This window comes from Fukomys damarensis, unplaced genomic scaffold (genome assembly GCF_012274545.1).
Source record: "Fukomys damarensis isolate Sample0158 unplaced genomic scaffold, DMR_v1.0_HiC HiC_scaffold_21, whole genome shotgun sequence".
In the NCBI taxonomy this organism is placed as follows: domain Eukaryota; kingdom Metazoa; phylum Chordata; class Mammalia; order Rodentia; family Bathyergidae; genus Fukomys; species Fukomys damarensis.
Genome location: NW_022900933.1, coordinates 9,207,728 through 9,226,680, shown reverse-complemented (window position 1 = coordinate 9,226,680; position 18,953 = coordinate 9,207,728). Strand labels below are relative to the sequence as shown.

Here is an 18,953-nt window from a genome sequence, read left to right as displayed (position 1 = left end):
TAACTCCACTTTGCCTCATGAGATGGGAGTTTTATAATGTTTATTTCCTATTTAGATTGGGAACTTCTTGAATACAGAAACTTCAATACTCTATACTAAGGCCGGCAGCTCATTTTCTATAAAGGACCAGACAAATATTTTATGCACCATAGATGGTCATATATGTCTCTGCTGCTGCTCAAAACAACCCTTTACAAGTATGGCAGGCTGCCAGGCTTTGCATATGCCTATAATCTGAGCTACTTAGGAGGCTGAGGGAGGAGCGTTGCAACTTTAAGTCCAGCCTGAGCAATTTAGCAAAACCCTATCTCCAAATAAAAATAAAAAATAAAAAAGGCTGAAAATGTAGCCCAGTGGCACAGCAGGCTTACAACTAGGCTGTGGGGACTATCAGGGACTATCATTTGCAGATCCCTGAGCACAATGTCAAAAGGTCAGGTTTTGATGTCATACTGGGCTTTTGTGGCTCAGGAGCTGTATTACTTCTGGTAATTTCTTCCCATGCAGAGATTAGACATACGTACGTAAGTTAAAGGAATGTCAACTTAACCATGATGCTATGATGTAACAGTACTACTTCCAGACATATGTTCAGCTGTACAATGCACATGCTTCAAAACATTTGAAGACTGACAAAAATTTGCATAAAAGGGCAGTTGAACAGAATGGAGAAACCAGAAATAGACCCATACATTATCAATCCACTTTTGACAAAAGTGCCAAGACAATATAAGAGGGAAAAGAAAAGTTTTCAACAGGCAAGCCTGGAACAATTGGATAAAATATGAAAAATAATGCCCTCAACCTTTCTCTTACTAAAGACATAAAAGGCATATCAGATTTTACAAAAAATGCTTATTTTTGAGACAGTTATCAAGACTATGTGGCCCCAACATCCCACAGGAAACAAGAGCACTGAGATTCTATTTCTAGCTCTAGTAACCCTGGATTCTAAATTTGAAGAGATTTTTCAAAAACTTTTCCAATAAAATTGTTTCTACTGCATAGTGACTTTGATGCTAATAATGTATTTCTTCTTAAACTATATCTATTTTTAATCTCTGAACTCAATTTACTAGAACCTCGTCTAAAAAGGGCAGAATATATTGTTAAAAAGATTCATTCTTCACAACAGATTTTTTCATAAAAAATCTACGACAGTACAAGTGTTTCACAAAACTTGATGGGCAATGTTTTGAGATTTGAAAGGGTATTATGAAAAGTAAGTTTTGTTTCTTTTACTGCAATTAATGTGCCCTGGTTAAGTGTTGTCACTGAATAAATAACTCAGAAGACATAGGCCCTGCTACCACATAGCCTCCTTCAAGATAAAATAAATAGCTAAAACAACTCTTTCTGTTACTTTCCTCATTGCCAAGACAAAATACCCAACACTCAAAGTTAAGGAGGAAGGGATTATTTTGGCTTTACATTTTGTAGAGGTCCCAGTTCATAATTGGCTGGCTCCAAGGCAAGATGGCAGGGAAGAGGGGGACACTACAAAAGAGAAAGAGTCTATGGCAGGCAGAGGCAGCAAAGCAGCAAACAACAAGTTGTAACAGCAGCCCTCTTCCCTCTTTCTGTCCTTTATATACTATCTAAAGAAACTTTACATAGGATGATTCAAAGTCCTTAATCACTTACTTACGTTATATTGCTAACAATGATACCTCTTTACACGTCTGTGGTTCTCCAAGGAGTATGTATAAGGCAAAGAAACCTCTTATAATTTTGCAGCAGGGATAGCTAGCTTTTCAATTACAATGAGTATCATTCTCCGAATATCAACCCTGCACTGTCACCTCTTCTATAAAACAATGACAATTTTAAAATCACTAATTACAGTGAGCCATTGTTACATATAGAAGTGTATCTTTTATCTCTGGTATGTTGGGATAGAAAAAGTACTGAGGACCACTGCAAACTTAAGGTAGCTGCACAGAGATGATGACTGGTCCAAAATCTTATTATAATTAAATAGTGGGCTTATTAAGCACTAAGATATATTAGTGTGTATAAGTTATTCTCTGTAGTTATTTTTCCTCTCTGGATATTGTTCAATCCTTCCATTTAATTTTATAATTTTAAAAAGGGAAAAAAAAAAACGAAGCTCTTATAAAGAACTGATTTTTTTACCTTGAAGTAAAAGGATAATTCTCCTGTTGTTGCATGTTAAAATCTAATGATATATTCTAGTATCATGTTTGTGTTTTAAAATTTGAGGGCTAAATACAGATAATGAAAATAGATTTTATGAGGAAATCATCTTCATATATTTTATGGCTCCTAATCATTTCCCCATAGGAGTAAAGTCTTAAAAAGGTGAACAAGGAGGTGGGCATTAAGTGTCTCGGTTTTTTTTGTTGTTTTTAAGGTCTAACTTGTGGTATAGAAGCTAAGTTAACTGCTGAAGTTCAGAAAGCTAAAAACAACATAACTGGAATCACATTCATGCCATAGCATTCTTTCTTCTTCCACATATCACTTAAACAGAGAAACAAGATTTTACAGCATAAGGGATCTAAAATAGTATATGCCTTTATTTCGTTTCTATTAATCATCTGAGACTGAAAATATTTCTATAAAAATAACACATAGAAGCATAATATGCCTACAGATTTTCAATCATATTGTTGTTTAATACTAGTCCATCCATCAGGAATCTACCTGACATGGACTCCTAATTAAGATGCAAGTTAAAACATTTAGATGATTTCAACAGATGTATTAGTAGTTTTGTGATGGTTAAAAACATTAATTTCACAGGAATTATTTAAAGTATATTTTAGTATGAGCTCTGCTTGCTAACAACTTACTTTCTCACCTAAGATATTTACTTAGAGTTTAATTGTTCTAAGATAACACCAAGAGGAAGCTAAAAACAATCTGACTCCCTATAACTCTGTCCACTTTGAACCAAAAATAAAAAGCTTTGACTTCTGAATTAAAATCTTAGTTCCGGTGAGGAACAAAAAATCATGCAACCATACAAGTGGAAACCCTAAAAGTGACACTTATTTTTAAAACAAAACTTTAGTTACATTCAAGATATAAACTTTACAATGAACTGCTTCCAGTTCTCTTAATGACTCCCATGTTCTCTTGCATCTTTTCACATATTGTGCCCACTAATGGAAAATTCTTCCATTGTCTCTGCCTGGCTGACTCCTACTCATACTTTAGGTCTCAGCTTAAAAATCACTTCTTCTAAAAGCTCCACATATGTATAAAAAGTGTGTTTCAGAATATTTTTATCCACATCACAACATTTCAAAATATGCTTTTAACTATTCATTCAGTTACCTGCCTTTGCTTTGTCCATGGACAAGGGAAGGCACTATGATAAGGGAAGTACTATGATTCTCCATGAAGTCCATCATAGGTCCTTACTTATTTTGAAGCAGGGTCTGACTATGTTGCCCAGGCTGGTCTTGAACTTCTGGGCTTAAGCAATCCTCATGCTTCAGTCTCTCAAGTAGCTGTAACTACAGCTCTCTGACCAAAACCATTTTAGAATAAGTCACGGAGAGAAGGTAACCATCCAGTATTCTTTAGATAAATAAATATTGCAATGGCTATCTATCTCAACATGTACTAAAAACCAGACACCCATAGGAGAAGCTATTTCTTACTCCTCATTATTTTCATTTACAGAAATTTTTTGCAATTAATTGTATTAAGTAATTCACTTCAATTGTTATATATTTATTAAAGTAATGGGAAGAAAATAACACAAGCAGAGACAAAGCCACCAAGGTAATTTAATGGTTAATCTGAATAATTTTTCAATATTTAAAAAGAGAAAAAAAAACGGTAGAGAATTGAATTTAAATGGCTGGGGCACTCTATCATTAAATCATTTACTCAAGGATATTTAAACCAACTAGAAGCACTCTTTGGAAGCTCTTTATATATATATATATTTTTTTTTTTTTTTTCAGAATGGGGATCAAACTCAGGACCTTGTGCTTGTCAGGCAGGCAGTGGCACCATTGAGCTAAATCCCCAGACCAGCAAATACACTTTAAAAATAAACCAGTAATTTTAAGGATATTTCAAACCATTAAATACAAACAAACAAGTTGGGTGTGCTGGCACATGCCTGTAATCTCAGCAGTCCTAGCACTTCAGGAGGATTAGAGAAGATCACATGAGTTTGAGGACTGCCTAGGCTAGACAGCAAGTTTAAGCCAGATCAGACTAATAACAAGACCTTGACTCCAAGAGATCCCCAAGAAACCTATGTGGAAGAATCAGGCAGTCTTCTACATGTAGATAGTTCAAGTTTAGTAAATATTTTGTGGTATAAAAAATTAAACTGATCATTTTATCAGCAACCTCTGAATACAAAGCTATTAGGACATGACATGTATAGGTGATGGGAAAGATTTTGATTATTTTTAACTGGAAGCATAACCTTTAATATTTTCCAACATCTAACAATATTACTTATTATATATGTTTTTGCAACTAAAATAATGCAAGAGGAAAACAGAAGTAAAGCTGTAACAAGGTATGATGCAGTTATTGAAATGATGAAGTGTACATAATTCCTATACTAGTGGCACAAGAATCGTGAAATTCCACCTACAGGCCTACCTTGTCAAGTATATATGAATAATAATAATTTTATGCAGGAGATGCCAAACAAAATATCTCAAGATTCTTTTTTAAATTTGTTTTTATTTTGAGGTAGGATCTCACTAAGTTGCCCAGGCGATTCTCCAGTCTCACCTGGGATTATAGGTGTGTGCCACCTCATCTGGTCCAAGATTCTTTGTACAAGTCAGAACAACAGATATAGTTGACTTATAGCTAAAGGATTAAAGGAGTTAATCAGTTCACTTTGCTTCCTCTAATTCTTGGAAACCTGCTAATCAGTTTCTCCATATATACATACAAAAATGAAACCATAAATGGATGACAACTATACTTTTTATAAAAACAAAACTACTCCATGCTCAAATATGAATATCTTCTGTTGGATATAAGATTATTATCTAAATTATTTTAGTTACAGTGAGTTCTGCAGGCATGTTAAAATAATCACTAGATGCCAGGTGTGGTGGCACAAGCCTCTAATCTCAGCACTTGGGAAGCAAAGGCAAGTATTCCTGTGAGTTTGAGGTCAGCCTGGGCTACAAAGTAAGTTCAAGGACAGACTGAACTACATAGCCAAGACCCTGTATCAAAAATAAAACAAAACAAAACAAAAAAAACAAAAAAACCAAAAACACCCACAAAAACTAGCTTAATTAAAAGAATCTTTTAATTAGATTCAATGCAATTCAATTTAATTCAATCTAATTCATTAGCATTAAGACAAATATGTGGTTTTACATAATACCTATGGTAATAAAGAAAAGATCTATTAAGTTAAAATTGTAATTCTGTTGATCATGATAAAATGAATTCTTTAATCAGGAAGGGCAAATGACTAAGAAAATATAACTGATGACTCTTCAATACTGAAAATTATATGGAATGTTTGGAACAAGTTACAGCATATGGGAAAGAAGAGGGACAGAAATATTAGAATTATTTTATTTAGTTCCTAGACATTCCAGGAAGTTTTTATGCCTCTAACCCTTTTTGGGTAGGATCAGGTATTTGGCATGAGTTTACTGGGAAGTATCTAGATTGGAAGTATGCAGAAGTGACTGGATTAACTAAAGTTCTGTCATTTATACAAACTTTATGACCCTGGATAGATTATTTAGCATCAACTAGGTCTTACATTCCAGATAAGCAAAGGATGATTCCTAGATCCTGTTTACTTGTAACGTTATGAAATTCTGAATGTTGAAATTAATTTTTAACTTCCATATCATTTGGCTGCTACTAAAGACTATAGGATTAAACAATCAAATAGACCAAATCTTGTTGCTTATAGGTACAGCCAAACTGTATACTAAATCTTATAAATTTAATGAGGGTATCTTTTCACTTTTCTATTAACTGACTACCTTTCAAAAAATTGCCTCTCATTTGTTGTGATGGTACACATTTGTGATCCCAGCACTCTGGGAGCTGAGGCAGGAGGATGCCAAGTTTAAGTCCAGCATGGACACTTAAAAGACTTAGAGGGATCTTGCCTCAAAATAAACAAAGGGCTGGGAATGTAACTCAGTGCAAAGGTCCTGGGTTCAATCCCCAGTACTGGGGGGAAAATGGTGCCTTTCCCTAAAAACAGAGAAATACAGGACTATATCCTATTTTGGATATAAATTTTCACAATCATAGACGTTAAAACTGAACTAAGCACATGAAATGAAAAACACTAGCCTCAGCAAACATGGCAGAGCTTCTTTTTCTGGTTGATAAATTTAGTACAGTATCTTCTTAATTTTTACATCTTACCAGACAGCACTATTTATAAACTACAGACTAGGAAGATATAATCTTAAAACTAAAACTCAGTGAGGTTCTAGATTAAGCAGTTTATTTAAAAATATGAAATGACTTATAAAAAGCACTAATCCTAGTCACTTAGTTCAGTCAGTACCTGCCACACTGTAAGCACTCTTTATATATTCACTCAATAAATAAAAGATATTAATATAGCTAATAATTACTAGAGTTCTTATATCGTATGCTCAGTATATTTATTACTTAATACTATGAAAAGTTCAGTGAAGTAAGTTATTATTCATTTTACTGATAAGAAAACTAAGGCCTGGATTAAGTAATTTCTCTAATATTACAGAAATGATAAAACAAAGATTATAAAATGAAAATAGCCCAACTTTACATCTTATGCAAAGAACATGAATGCAGGGGGGACAAAACAGTAGACTAGCAGTAACACTGTAGTGTAGTATTTCCTTGGAGAGAAAGAATGATTTTTAAAAATCTTTTTAGAATGCCTATCATAGCATCTTAGTTCATTTTATTCTTCATGATATGTTTCCTGAACAATATTAAAAATCACATAAAAGTGAGACAAGCTGAATATGTAGGCACATACTTGTAATCTTAGAACTCTGGGAGGCTGAGGGAGCAAGATGGCTAGTTAGAGCCCAGACTGGGCAATGTAGGGACTTAGCAAAATAATAAAGAGGACTAGGGGTACAGTTCAGTGTGGTAGGCTCAGCATTCAATCTCCAATTTGGCAAAATAAAACAAAACACCAAACAACAAACAAATTAGGCTTGATTGTCTCCAACTACAAAGCAGAGAAAAAGTTACTTGCATAGTCTACCTTAATAGTTCTCAAAATGTGGTTCCAAAATCTGGAAATTTTGTTGGAAATGCAAATTCTTAGCCCTACTCCAGATTTTCTGAATAAGAAGGTCTTCCAGGCATGCTAATATCTGAGACCCACAAGTCTACTTTATACAATGTAAACATGTATAAGTAAACCATATGTTGTACAAAATAATATATACAATATATAAAATTTTGTACAATGTATCAATTTACAAGAATTAAATGAATTCAATATTTGATAGCACCCTAAAAAGTGAAAGCACCCTAAAAAGTGAAAGCTGTATCACTAATGTTGTAAGTTATACTCCTTGAAAAAGTTCAGTGACTTTTATAAAATCTAAATACAAATAAACATCAGAAATGAAACAGATCATAAAATAGTTTAAAATACAATACTGTTTTTCTACGTATTATTTAGATAACATATAGCATACCTGGATCCAAAAGAAAAGATGATTATGATCCATGAAACTGCACCTAAAAATCTAATAATCTGTTCATGCCAGGGATCTGACATGCGGAAAAAGCTCCCTACCTGACCAGTGTCCACTGGAGATGCCAGATCTGTCTGTGCATGTCTCACTCACAGGTCTAAACACTGTCTCCCATCCACCAGTAGCATAGCGCCAGTTCTGAGATTCCAAGATGAGTGTTCGCTGAGTGCCATATGCAATCATGAAGCAATAGACCACATGATGGAGTTGACAGCCATAGCCACAGCCTTTGTTGATGTTACACACCAGCTTCTTGGCTTTGCTGCAGTCCTTGGGATTCTGCCAGAGAGCAAAAGAAACAAAGAGAAAGATGAGCTGTACAGAGATGGCAACTTCTTATTATAAGGGACAAGTATGATAGACATATAATAAGGACTGACTGAGTATATTTCTTTTTTCTTTTCTCCTTCTTGAGATAGGGTCTTACTATGTAGTTTAAGCTGGTTTTTAACTCATTATATAGCCAAGGCTGGCCTCAAACTCACAGTGATCTTCCTGCCTCAGCCTCCAAAGTGCTGGTATTACAGATGTGTGCCACCATGCCCAACTTGACACTGGATCCAATAAAAAGAATATAGTACAAATAAAAGAGAACCACCACTTCGGAAATATCACAAAAAAATATGAAATTATGCACTTACTTAAAAAAAAAAAACTCCCTGCTCTATCATTCAGAACATCCAAGTGTGATTAACTCAAGTCAAAGTTGCAAACACCAAACACTTTACAAAGTGAAATAGTTCGTTTATTCTAGCAACATTTCAGTATTCTGATCTTACCTTCTACAATAATTTATCTTAAAGGGAAAACTGTTAATTTCTCTTTTAATTCAGTCTATCTCCATAGTTTGTGTTACAAATAAAATCTACACTTTCGTTATGAAGTAAAAAGCAGTGAGTAAATCTGGCAATGATGTAATATCAGTCATACAACTTTTTCTAGACAGCTTTGATGACAGCCACTAGCAGTTTTCCCCACTGCACCCAGACTTGTCCTTTACTGGCTACCTTGAGGGTGTATCATGGCAGTATTTAATTGGGAGCTCCATTTTCCTAATTCTGTATTTTGTCATAAAATGATTACCCAATATTTTTCTAATTCTAAAGTTTAGATTCTTCTCTGATTTGTATGAGCTATTACTAAACATCCCTAGGTATCTTAGTTCTTCATATAACAATTCATTTTATCAAGTACTCTGAGACATTTCCCAAACTCATTTGAATCCAAGAGGTGAAAAGGTGAGTTCTTATAGGAACAAAATCTTTTTCCCCCACACAGCAAGAAGAAAGGTAATCACTTCTCTACTTACATGAGCTAGAATAAACAGTCACCAAACCTCAATTTTGAAATTATATTCCAGGGATAACATCTATTAAGTAGAGCCCTTACTTACAAAAGCTAAGATGGTGAGGCTGTTACAGAAGGAACTGCTAAGTGACACACAGAGAGGAGGTAGAATGGAAGTAGAATAACAAAAAGTTTTATTCCATCAACAGGGGTAGATCATACCTAAAAGCAGTGCCCTGATCAACCAAGTACTGGGTTACAACTCCCTCTTTTATAGGGTTTTACAGCCTTGATCTCATTCAGGTGGTTACATTTCATTCTCACAATCCACATTGCTAATATAGGAATTACGGTCTCCGGACAGTTGAATTTCAACCCAAATGTAGCACTTCCTTGTTGTGGTAGTAAAGTTAACAAAGGTTCTTTTCATCTTTACAATCATGTGGTTTACAAAACTTTTGACCTAGAGGTTCTTGATGTGCCTGTTATCTCAGGACAGACTAGATGTCTCAGTGATTAATGCCTCTGGTGTCTGCTGATTCTGAACTAAACAAAGCAAGCTGCTGTTAGGGATGGCAGAAGTCATTTTATACTGTGACATTTCATAGGTTTTTGCTAAAAAGTTTTTTCTATCATGGGTATCTCTGAATGTACACTTCTAAAATTATTCTGAAGAAAAAGTGAAGGGCAAATGCAATACAGTCATGTTCAGAAGAGGTACCTTTCATATTGAAATGTGTCACAAAAAGCTGGTCTTTTTTTTTTTAAAAACATTAAAGTAGAATCCTTACTATCAAGAATCTCTTAAGAGTTAAAGCCCTTACCAATCCAAGAGAGCCTTGGTCAAATTCAGCAAGATTTGGTCAAGACTGTTTCCACATTCAAACACCAAAGCTGTTGATTCTTTTGCTCTGAGAATATGAACTCATGGAAAAAACCCCTAAAATAATTATCTCAGCCTTGTCGCTATAAGCCTAAAAGATTTCAGAGGAACAAAAAAAGTGTGATGCCGTATAGAAATGGGAAATTTCTATCCATTTAATTTCTACAGAATCTTATCAAAGGATCTTGGGAGTAAGTGCTGTAGGATAGTTTCTATCCTTGCTTTTAGTGATAATAGAAATTAAAATTAAAGCAGAAATTTACAGAAAAAGAGTTTTAATTGGAAAGTTAAAAGGAAAGGTAAAAAAAGGGCTCCAGCTTAGGTAGCTGTAAGGGGTATACTCTGATACAGGCATTCAGACTTTCCACACACAAAAGCAAGAAGCCAATTTTTAATGATTAGCTGCTGGGAGGTAGTTGATCAATATTTCAGACCTGGTAGTTCTGGAATCTTTTAGCTGGGGATGGTTTCAGTCCCAGTGACCAAAAGTATAGGACAATGGATAGAAACTTAAGCACATCTGGATGTCCTTGGAAACTGCTCATTCTGGTGCTGCCGATCAAAGGGGATCAGATTATGCAAACTAAGAGCTAATCACCATACATTATTGAGCAAGAAGAATATAACTCTTGCCAGTTATGTGACTATTAGCATTAAACACGGTAGGAATTTAGCAAAAACAATTCAGCTACCTTTTCAGCATATTAAGACAACAATCATAACTGACTACAGTATACCAGGACAGTGGCATTTAAAAATAAGGTATAACACATATAATAGCAGTTCATGTAACCAAAAGTTAAACAGACACATAGGTTAACTAGCTAAGACTTACTTTCCTAAATAAAAACCAGAAAAGATGCTATCTGTCTTACTTTTCTCATTGCTGAAACAAAATACCCAATACCCAAAGTTAAAGGAGGAAAGATTTACTTTGCTCACAGTTTGTAGAGGTTTCAGTTCATAGTTGGCTGGCTCCAAGCCAGGTTGGCATGGGATAGGAGCATCATAGAGGAGAAATAGTTCACAGTAGGCAGAAGGCAAAAAAGCAGTGAGGTAGCAAAGCAGGAACAGCAGCAAATAACAGCAGCAGCCCTCTTTTTGTCCTTTATAGTCTATCCAAGCTCCCTGCCTTAGGGTAGGTAGCACTCACACTCTGGGTGGGCCTTCTTATTATTATCCACACCCAGAACTAGGCCAAACCAATCAGTAGGCTAATTTAGTAATCACACACCCTTAATCAATGACAGCATCATGTACTAAATGCCAGCATTACACATTTAATCCCAGCATCACACACTCTAGATCTGGTCACCTCTGAAAAGCCCCACCTATGAATGCATGAGGCGTTGGGGGGACATCTAGACACAAGCCATAAAACTCTGCCCTTGGCCACTCAAAGACTTAGGCACATCCCCTTATGCAAAAGGCATTTAATCCACCTCCAAGAGTTGCACTGCTGAACAGTTTTAGCAATGCTGAAAAGTCCAAGTCTAAAGTCGCTTCTGAGATTTAAGGCAAACTCTTAGCTTCGTACTCCTGTACAGATGAAAAAAAAGCTAAACACTTCCAACATACAATGGCACAAAACATCCCCATTCCAAATAGGGAGATAAAAAGGAATGTGACCAAAACAAGTCAAAATCTAACAGGGCAAACATTAAATCCTATAGTTCCATGTCTAGCAACTGAGGCAATCTGTAGCAAGATGTGAACATCAAAGGGTTTTGGTGGCTTTACCTACACAACACCGTGTGTGCTTGCAGATTTCCTCAGACAATCCACATTCATGGCTTCTCCAACCTTCTGGGGTCTCCACTGCACCTCTGGCTTCACACTCATGGCTTCACACACTGTCCTCTCAGGGCACACTGCCTGGCCTCCCAGGCCTTCTAAAACCTGGGTGGAAGTTTTCCTGACCCTACAACTCCTGCATTCTACATGCACCTAAAATCAGCATTGCGTTAACATTAAGGTCTGCTGCCAGCTGGAGCAGTGGCCAGGCTTCTCTCTCTCTTGGCTGTAGGGGTCAAGTACCTGGAATGCTGAGCACTCTGCACCCAATCCTTAGCAACAAATTCTCTAGGTTGCCACCATTCTGGAACATGGTGCTCTGGGCTCTCTTCTCAAAGTAAAGTCTTTCACCTTTGTAATTTTGAGGCTGCAAGGACTGGAGTCCTGCTGTGTCTTATGACATCCTCAGGCTATCTTTTCTATGGTCCTCTTCCCTCTCAGCAAACAAATTCACCTCTGCTTTATCTTTGCATTCCACAGCTTTACTGAAGCTTCTTTGTTGGCCAAAGTCACAACATTTTAAATCATTCTGCTGGGCTCTTTGCTCTGGATTCTCAAGACAGATCAGGCTAAAAGTACCCAACAGTAGCCATACCACTGCATTAATATTAGACTGTCTTGAAATTTCTTCTGCAAGATTAACTAGTCCACCACCCTTAATCTCAGTCTCAGGCAAAGTCTTTGGACACGAGCAAAACATAGACAAATTTTCTGCCAAGGCATAATATACATTATCTGGAGTCCAATAACCAATGCAGTCTTTCTTCCCTGGAAAAAAACCTTCTGAGCCTGGCCTTTACTACCCGTATTTCTAACAGCATTCTGGTCTTCTGAGCTCTGACTAGACTTTCCCAGCAAGTATAGTTTAAGGCATTCTCCAAACCTTTCCAAACGCTTCCCACAAGACAGTTCCACAGTCTCCTGAACTACATGGCCAAGTAATGTCACAGCAATGACTCCACTCCCAGTATCAAATTCTGTCTTAATTACTTTTCTCTTATTGGTGAGACAAAATGTCCTATACTCAAAGTTAAAGGAGGAAAGATTTATTTAGCTCACAGTTTGTAGAGCTTTCAATTCATAGTTGGTTGGCTCCAATGCATGGTGGGATGGCAGAGGGGCATTATAGAGAAGATAGGGGCTCACTATGTAGTTGAGACTGTCTTTGAACTCACTATGTAGCCAAGGCTAGTCACCAACTCTGGGTGATCTTCTGGCTTCCATTTCCTGGGTTCTGGTATTATAGGTGTGTGCCATCATACCCAGTTTAAATATAAATATTCTGACATTATCCCTGTGTATTACATTTTGAATTCTTTTAAGAATGTATTTTCTTAGAACAGACTAATAGTAATATTTTATGTCAAAGAAACATTTATGTTTCTCACACCAGGGAAACAACAGGTATGATTTATTTCACTTAAGAGTATGGTATCGAGGTACAGCCATTTAGCTATAAATGCTGAAAGTGCATCCTTTTTTATGGCAGAGTAGTACTCCATTGTATTAAAAAAACACATCTTTTCTCTGGTGTGAGAAACTAAAAGTAGAAATAAGGACTAAAAGGGAAAGAAAATGTTTAAATGGGAGGGGGAACGAGGGAGGAGGGAGGGGAACAAGGGAGGAAGGAGGGAGACAAGAAAGGACCAAAAAAGTGAAAACAGAAGGAAAAAAAAGGGAAACAAAGCTTTTGTACATAGGTAGGGGAAGGGGCTGAGGGGAGGAATGGAAAAAAGAGGTATGGGATGTATCACGTATGGGTGCAAATTCCCTATGATGAATGTTATCACTATGCATGCCTAAAATGTACCAATAAATGTTTTGTTATTTAAAAAAGACACGTTTATGATATTGCGGTCAGTTTATAAAAAAACATAACTTTTAGGTCATTACAAAATTATGCTAATCACCAATGTTAGGGAATTGATCATGTTAAAGTACGCTGTGACGCCGCCTCACAGGCTGCATTCTCCTGGTACATCTTGGCTGCTAAAATGACCTCATGACCTTATCTCTGGTTTCCCTCCCCCACAAGGCCACAGTGGTCCAGGAAAGTTAAAGCCTGTGTCTGCAGGACTGGGCCCATAAAAGCAATCTGGCCTGTGATAGGTTAAAAATAGCTCACTCCTCATAAGCAATAGCCCACCCCAAAACTGATAAAAGGACCTTCCTTTCTTTGTTCTTCTCTCTCCTTCTGCTTCTTCTTCCTCCTCCCTCTCTCTCTCTCTCTCTCTCTCTCTCTCTCTTTCTCTCTCTCTCTCTCTGCCTTCCTGCCTCCTGCTCTCCTCCCTACAATAAAGATCTCCTGCCAGACCTCTCGGTGCATGAGTGGCCTAATTGGGAAGGGGCACCCGAAAGGGCACATGAACCCCCTTTCAATCAGTAGTTTTAAAAATTTATCTTGCTATTCATATTAGTGTCCCAAACTGTTAGATTGCTTGTAGATGTATGCACTGTACATGTAGAAAAGAATATATAACATACTCGAGGAGGGAAAACCTGAAATCTTTGTTTTTGAACCTTGCCAGGCTTTTCCATCAAAACAAAATGATTCGGGGAGAAGTCCTGAGTTTGATCCACAGTATCTACATAAATAAATATGATGTAAAAAAAAATTGTAAAATGAATTGTGCTTATACAACTTATTAACTTTAGGTATCTTAAAATAAACAAATACTATTCTCAGTCACTTTGAGCCTTATTATTAAAGCTCATGTTTAACTTACAGACTTAAAATTTGACAAAAGTTTCTATTATTTTCAGGTTTTATTATCCCTATAGAATAGTTACATGAAACTTATTTAAGGATCAGATATCCTTTGATCTTATGTCACAGTGTTATACAAATATATCAACAATGTATGACACAGACTTAGTAGATCCAAGTATATTCAAATGGTCTATCATAAACATTTATCCTATTTATATTTAATTTACCTATAAAAACCAAGATATTAGCCCAACATAATTATTTCTTTGCCAAAGAAAACCCTGAAGGTTGGACAATGTTCTTGAAATATAGAGAGCAATGGACATGTATCTTAACTTTAACACAGATAAATATTATCCTAATTGGCAGAAGACTGAGTGACTCACTGGAGTTTTAGGATCCTTTTAGAGGGATCTCCTAAAGTCCTGGGTCCTGGCTGACCTTGGAGGGTAGGGGCCAACATATTGGCTATTTTTTTTAGCCCAGTTATCTTTCTTAGCTTTGGTCTTCAAGCCTCAGTTATTGAACCCCAAAAGGTCAATTGTACCACTCTTGAAGAGGGAACAGACTTTAAATATCGTCATCCTTTGGTGCTAGATATTTCAAAATATAATGTAAGTGAACAGCTACCTCTTCTATTAATCATGGTTACATTAGTTACGAGGAATATTAGACTCTATCTGTACTGTAGGTACTATACTATCTTAATACACTGTGTAGGCTTCTTCTAGAAGTCATATTTCTGTACAATATTATTACATGACAGTTACAAATATCCACAAGGAACATCTAGAATTAAGAGCAAATATACCATCTTAGCATAACAATTATGATATTATTATACTAGAGCCATTAGGTTCTTGTTATCTCTAACAAAATACATTTAAATTCCCATTTTAGTATAAAATAACATAACTGGTTACCTTAATTCAATTATAAAATATTGAATGATATAAATAATCAAGTAAAATGTTCTTGTCCACAGACGCACTCTGCAAGTGACCAATGGCTAATCTCCAGTCTCATGGTGACATGGCCTGAGCTACAGTGTTTAGAAACATCTATCATAATACAATTATATAAACACCACATAAATATAAGCCTGTAAAAGTCTAACATTATAAATAATTTCAAGGACTCCAGTATGGTAAAGTCCTCTTAAATTTTGTATTTTAGGTTTGTATGTCCTTTGAGGAACTTAAATGCACTTAATATGCCAAGAGATAAATAATAATTAGCATAACAGCTATATAGAAATATTTTATACATATTAACTTAGTTTTACCTCTTAAGGTGAAATTTAGATCTTTTAATAGGTTTACAAGTATAATAGCACTGACAAGAGTCAAATGATACCTCTAGATCTCCCAGAATTTAGTAAACAGTGTTAATGACTATAAAAGTGCATCTCTTTTATACATTAAAAAGTTTCATCAAAGTCAATATATAAATTAAATTTTAAATTCAAGACCAAATTTAAGGAGATGCCAAAAATGTTGATCATTTTATGTCTGTCTAGATGAAATATATACTGTCTAAAAGAGGGCATTTACTAGTTACTTTGTATACACTAAACTTACATAATCATAACTCTATAAACTTAACATTAACTTAGATTTACAAATATTGTCACATATATTTTTCCAGATATATATAAAATTTAAGATATAATGTTGTACTTTAACAGTTGTTCATTTAACCAATTATAAATGATCGAAAACATTTTTTAACAAGCCAACATTTAAATAATTTTAACTCTTAAAATGCAATTTTTTATGTAACCAAAAGCCTAATATCAGAAGGCAGAAGAATCATCTTGATAAAAAACAAACCTTTGTTTCTAAGGATAGTTTCAATAAAAATTTACTATAAGTGGATCAATATTTTCAGAAAATACCATTATTTTAAACATAGAGTTTGGTTTCATTGTTATAAACTTTGATTTTTAAATAATTTTGTAAATATTGTGGCTTTGATCCTTTTTTACCAAAAATATTTTCTTATACAGAACTTTCTCTCTTTTCAACTTACTGGTTTCTTCCTGGCTTTACTCATTTTGTTTTTTTTTTTTTTTTAACAGAGCAAAATAAAGTACAGTATATTTGAACTAAGAAATGTAGTGACCAAGTTGAAGTAAGCTAGTATTTCTGTGAAACAAAGTTCTACCAGAAAAGTGCATTATGCCTATATTTAGAGTACCCTTTCCTTGCGAATTACAATTTGGGAGACAGTATTGTACATCATTTACCAATACCAAGACTAAGAATTACTAACATCTTTAGAATTTCTTAGATATATACAACAGAGCTATAAAAATTTTGAATATAGTGTATAAGAATTAATGTCTATTTTACTAAGAGCATACATTTTTTAGTAGAACACAAATGTTACTAAAGGCCAGTTAAAAGATTTTTTTTTCTCTTCTCCCAAGACAAAACTAAGTCTGAGTAATTCTCTTTCTCCTGTGAATAGATCCTTTTACCTGTGAACAGATCACCTTTTTTTCACCTGTAAATTGTGCATTCTCACCCAGACTTCTGCCCTCAAAGGAAGCAAAAATATTAGTGGGCAGTATCTCTTATCATCAAATACAGGTTTGCATTCTGACATGGCCTGCCAGATGGGTGACCAGATAGACAGCAGGAATACACACACTAGATCACCCATCTTGAGGATGTCCTCAAGTCCCCATAAATATACCCAGCTCCAGATCATAAGGTACCTCTCTCTTAAAAGCCCACACTCTATTTCTTTCAGTGTGTGCCTTCAAATTTAAATTTCTGCCCACTAAACTCCTTTATGCCTCTTACTGACATCCTGAAAAAAAACTTTTTTTCTAGGACAGAAGTCAGCATCTTTCTTCATTTTGTCTGAACTGTTTTATTCTGAACTGTTTATACTGGATATGCTTTCATTGTTTCAAAATATTTGCCAGAAATTTCATTTGCTAGCAACTAACCTTTTTTTCCTTCTGCCATTCTTCTATTATCTGACTTTGCTTCAGTTAGCGAACACTTGAGAAAAATAGGGAAATTTAATCAAGGATGGTGTGGCTTTGAGTTTTCTTCCAGGAGGAAGATTTCACGTTTCTAATTTAGTTTTTTGTACGTAACTGGGCAATAGAACAAAGAATAAAATGTGTAAACTTCTGAATAAAATGTGTAAACTTCTGACTGGCTTTGTATAAATTTTAATACACTGGGAAATGTTTTAAAATTCAGCAAGATCCTTTTACAAAATGACTAAAACCTACGATAAAGTAAGGGAAGAAGGAAAAACTTCAGGAAGCTCAAACTGAGACCCCAAAAGGCACAGGAAGTGCTCCATGCCTTTGAGATGTAAATGTCTCACCTTGCTTCACCCTATAGAAGCAACTTAGGATTCAAAATTTTATGGCTAAGAAAAAAAAAATCAGGTCAGACCTAAATTGCCCAGATTGGGCCAGAACTTGTGCTTTTCCTATCTCCCAGATTGTAGCAATTACAGGCATGCACCACCAGCATGGTATGAATAAGTTTTAAGATAATTAAAGGTCAAGTCTATTCATCATTTAAGATATCCCGAAGTGTTTAATTATATCCCAGACAAAGTGAAAATGCACTATATAGATGTACGCACTGCATATTTAGGGTAATTCACTCAATAAAAGGATAATCCACACAATAAAAACATCTGCTTTGTCTCAAATGTTAATAGTTGCAATTTACCTAGTCTGCCACTATGACACTAACAGTTTTGAGAGGTAAAAAAGGCTTGCTTTTTTTCTCTCTGCACTAATGTTTTCCTATCTTCTCCTTGATTGAATTAGATACTTTAAAATGTTTATTTAATTATTTTATTTTTCAGAAATTCTCTTTAAGGTTCAGGAATGAAAATTTGGGGCTTTTCCTATTCCAATTTTGGGGTGTGTGTGTGTTTTCTGGATAAATATGCAAGTACTTATGTCTATATTTGGTATTTTCAGTTTGTCTGGGTTATAATATAAATAAACAGTTGGACAATAGATATCTAGAAATATAAATAAAACTATGTACTAAGTATAGATATAAACTAAGTTCTAAAAGTTTATAATTGTTTAAAACATGTTAATAAAATGCTTAAACTCAAGAAGTTTAATTTTAGTTGGTGTTTCTTACCTATCCCTGAAGTAGGCTAAAATACAGTACTGCAAGATGATTTTTAGAAAGTATTAGTAACCTGTATGTGGGATGGCATCATTTTGTAACAGAAAAAGGCAGTTTCGTTAGCTTAAGAACAGACAGCTATCAAGAAAAGGGGACTACGGTGGTCAGCTGCACAGATAAGAATTAAAATAAGAACGGCAGGGGAACGGACTTCAACCTGAAAAAGAGTTCTTCAGGTGAATGTAACCCTTCCCAACAGGCTGGGCTGAGTTTTAAGGAACTTAGGAATGAATAATAACTGGTTTTCTTTTAAAATCAGCTTCCTGAAAACTGTATACTGAATAGCTGGTTTAGACAGCCCAAGTCCCAACTGGTCATTTTTTTTTTTAATTTTATTGAGTTTATTGGTACATTTTAGGGATACAGTACAGTTACATTCATTGTTGGGAGCT

General features: G+C 35.2%; 1 protein-coding gene across 1 annotated transcript in view; it reads right to left on the bottom strand.

Moving 5' to 3' along the window:
• Positions 1-18,953, bottom strand: part of Fut8 (fucosyltransferase 8) — a 291,305-nt gene that overhangs the window by 35,224 nt on the left and 237,128 nt on the right. Inside the window, exon 7 of the mRNA XM_010603042.3 lies at positions 7,745-7,982. Coding sequence (XP_010601344.1) covers positions 7,745-7,982 — 238 coding nt within the window. The remainder of the gene's footprint in view (positions 1-7,744; positions 7,983-18,953) is intronic.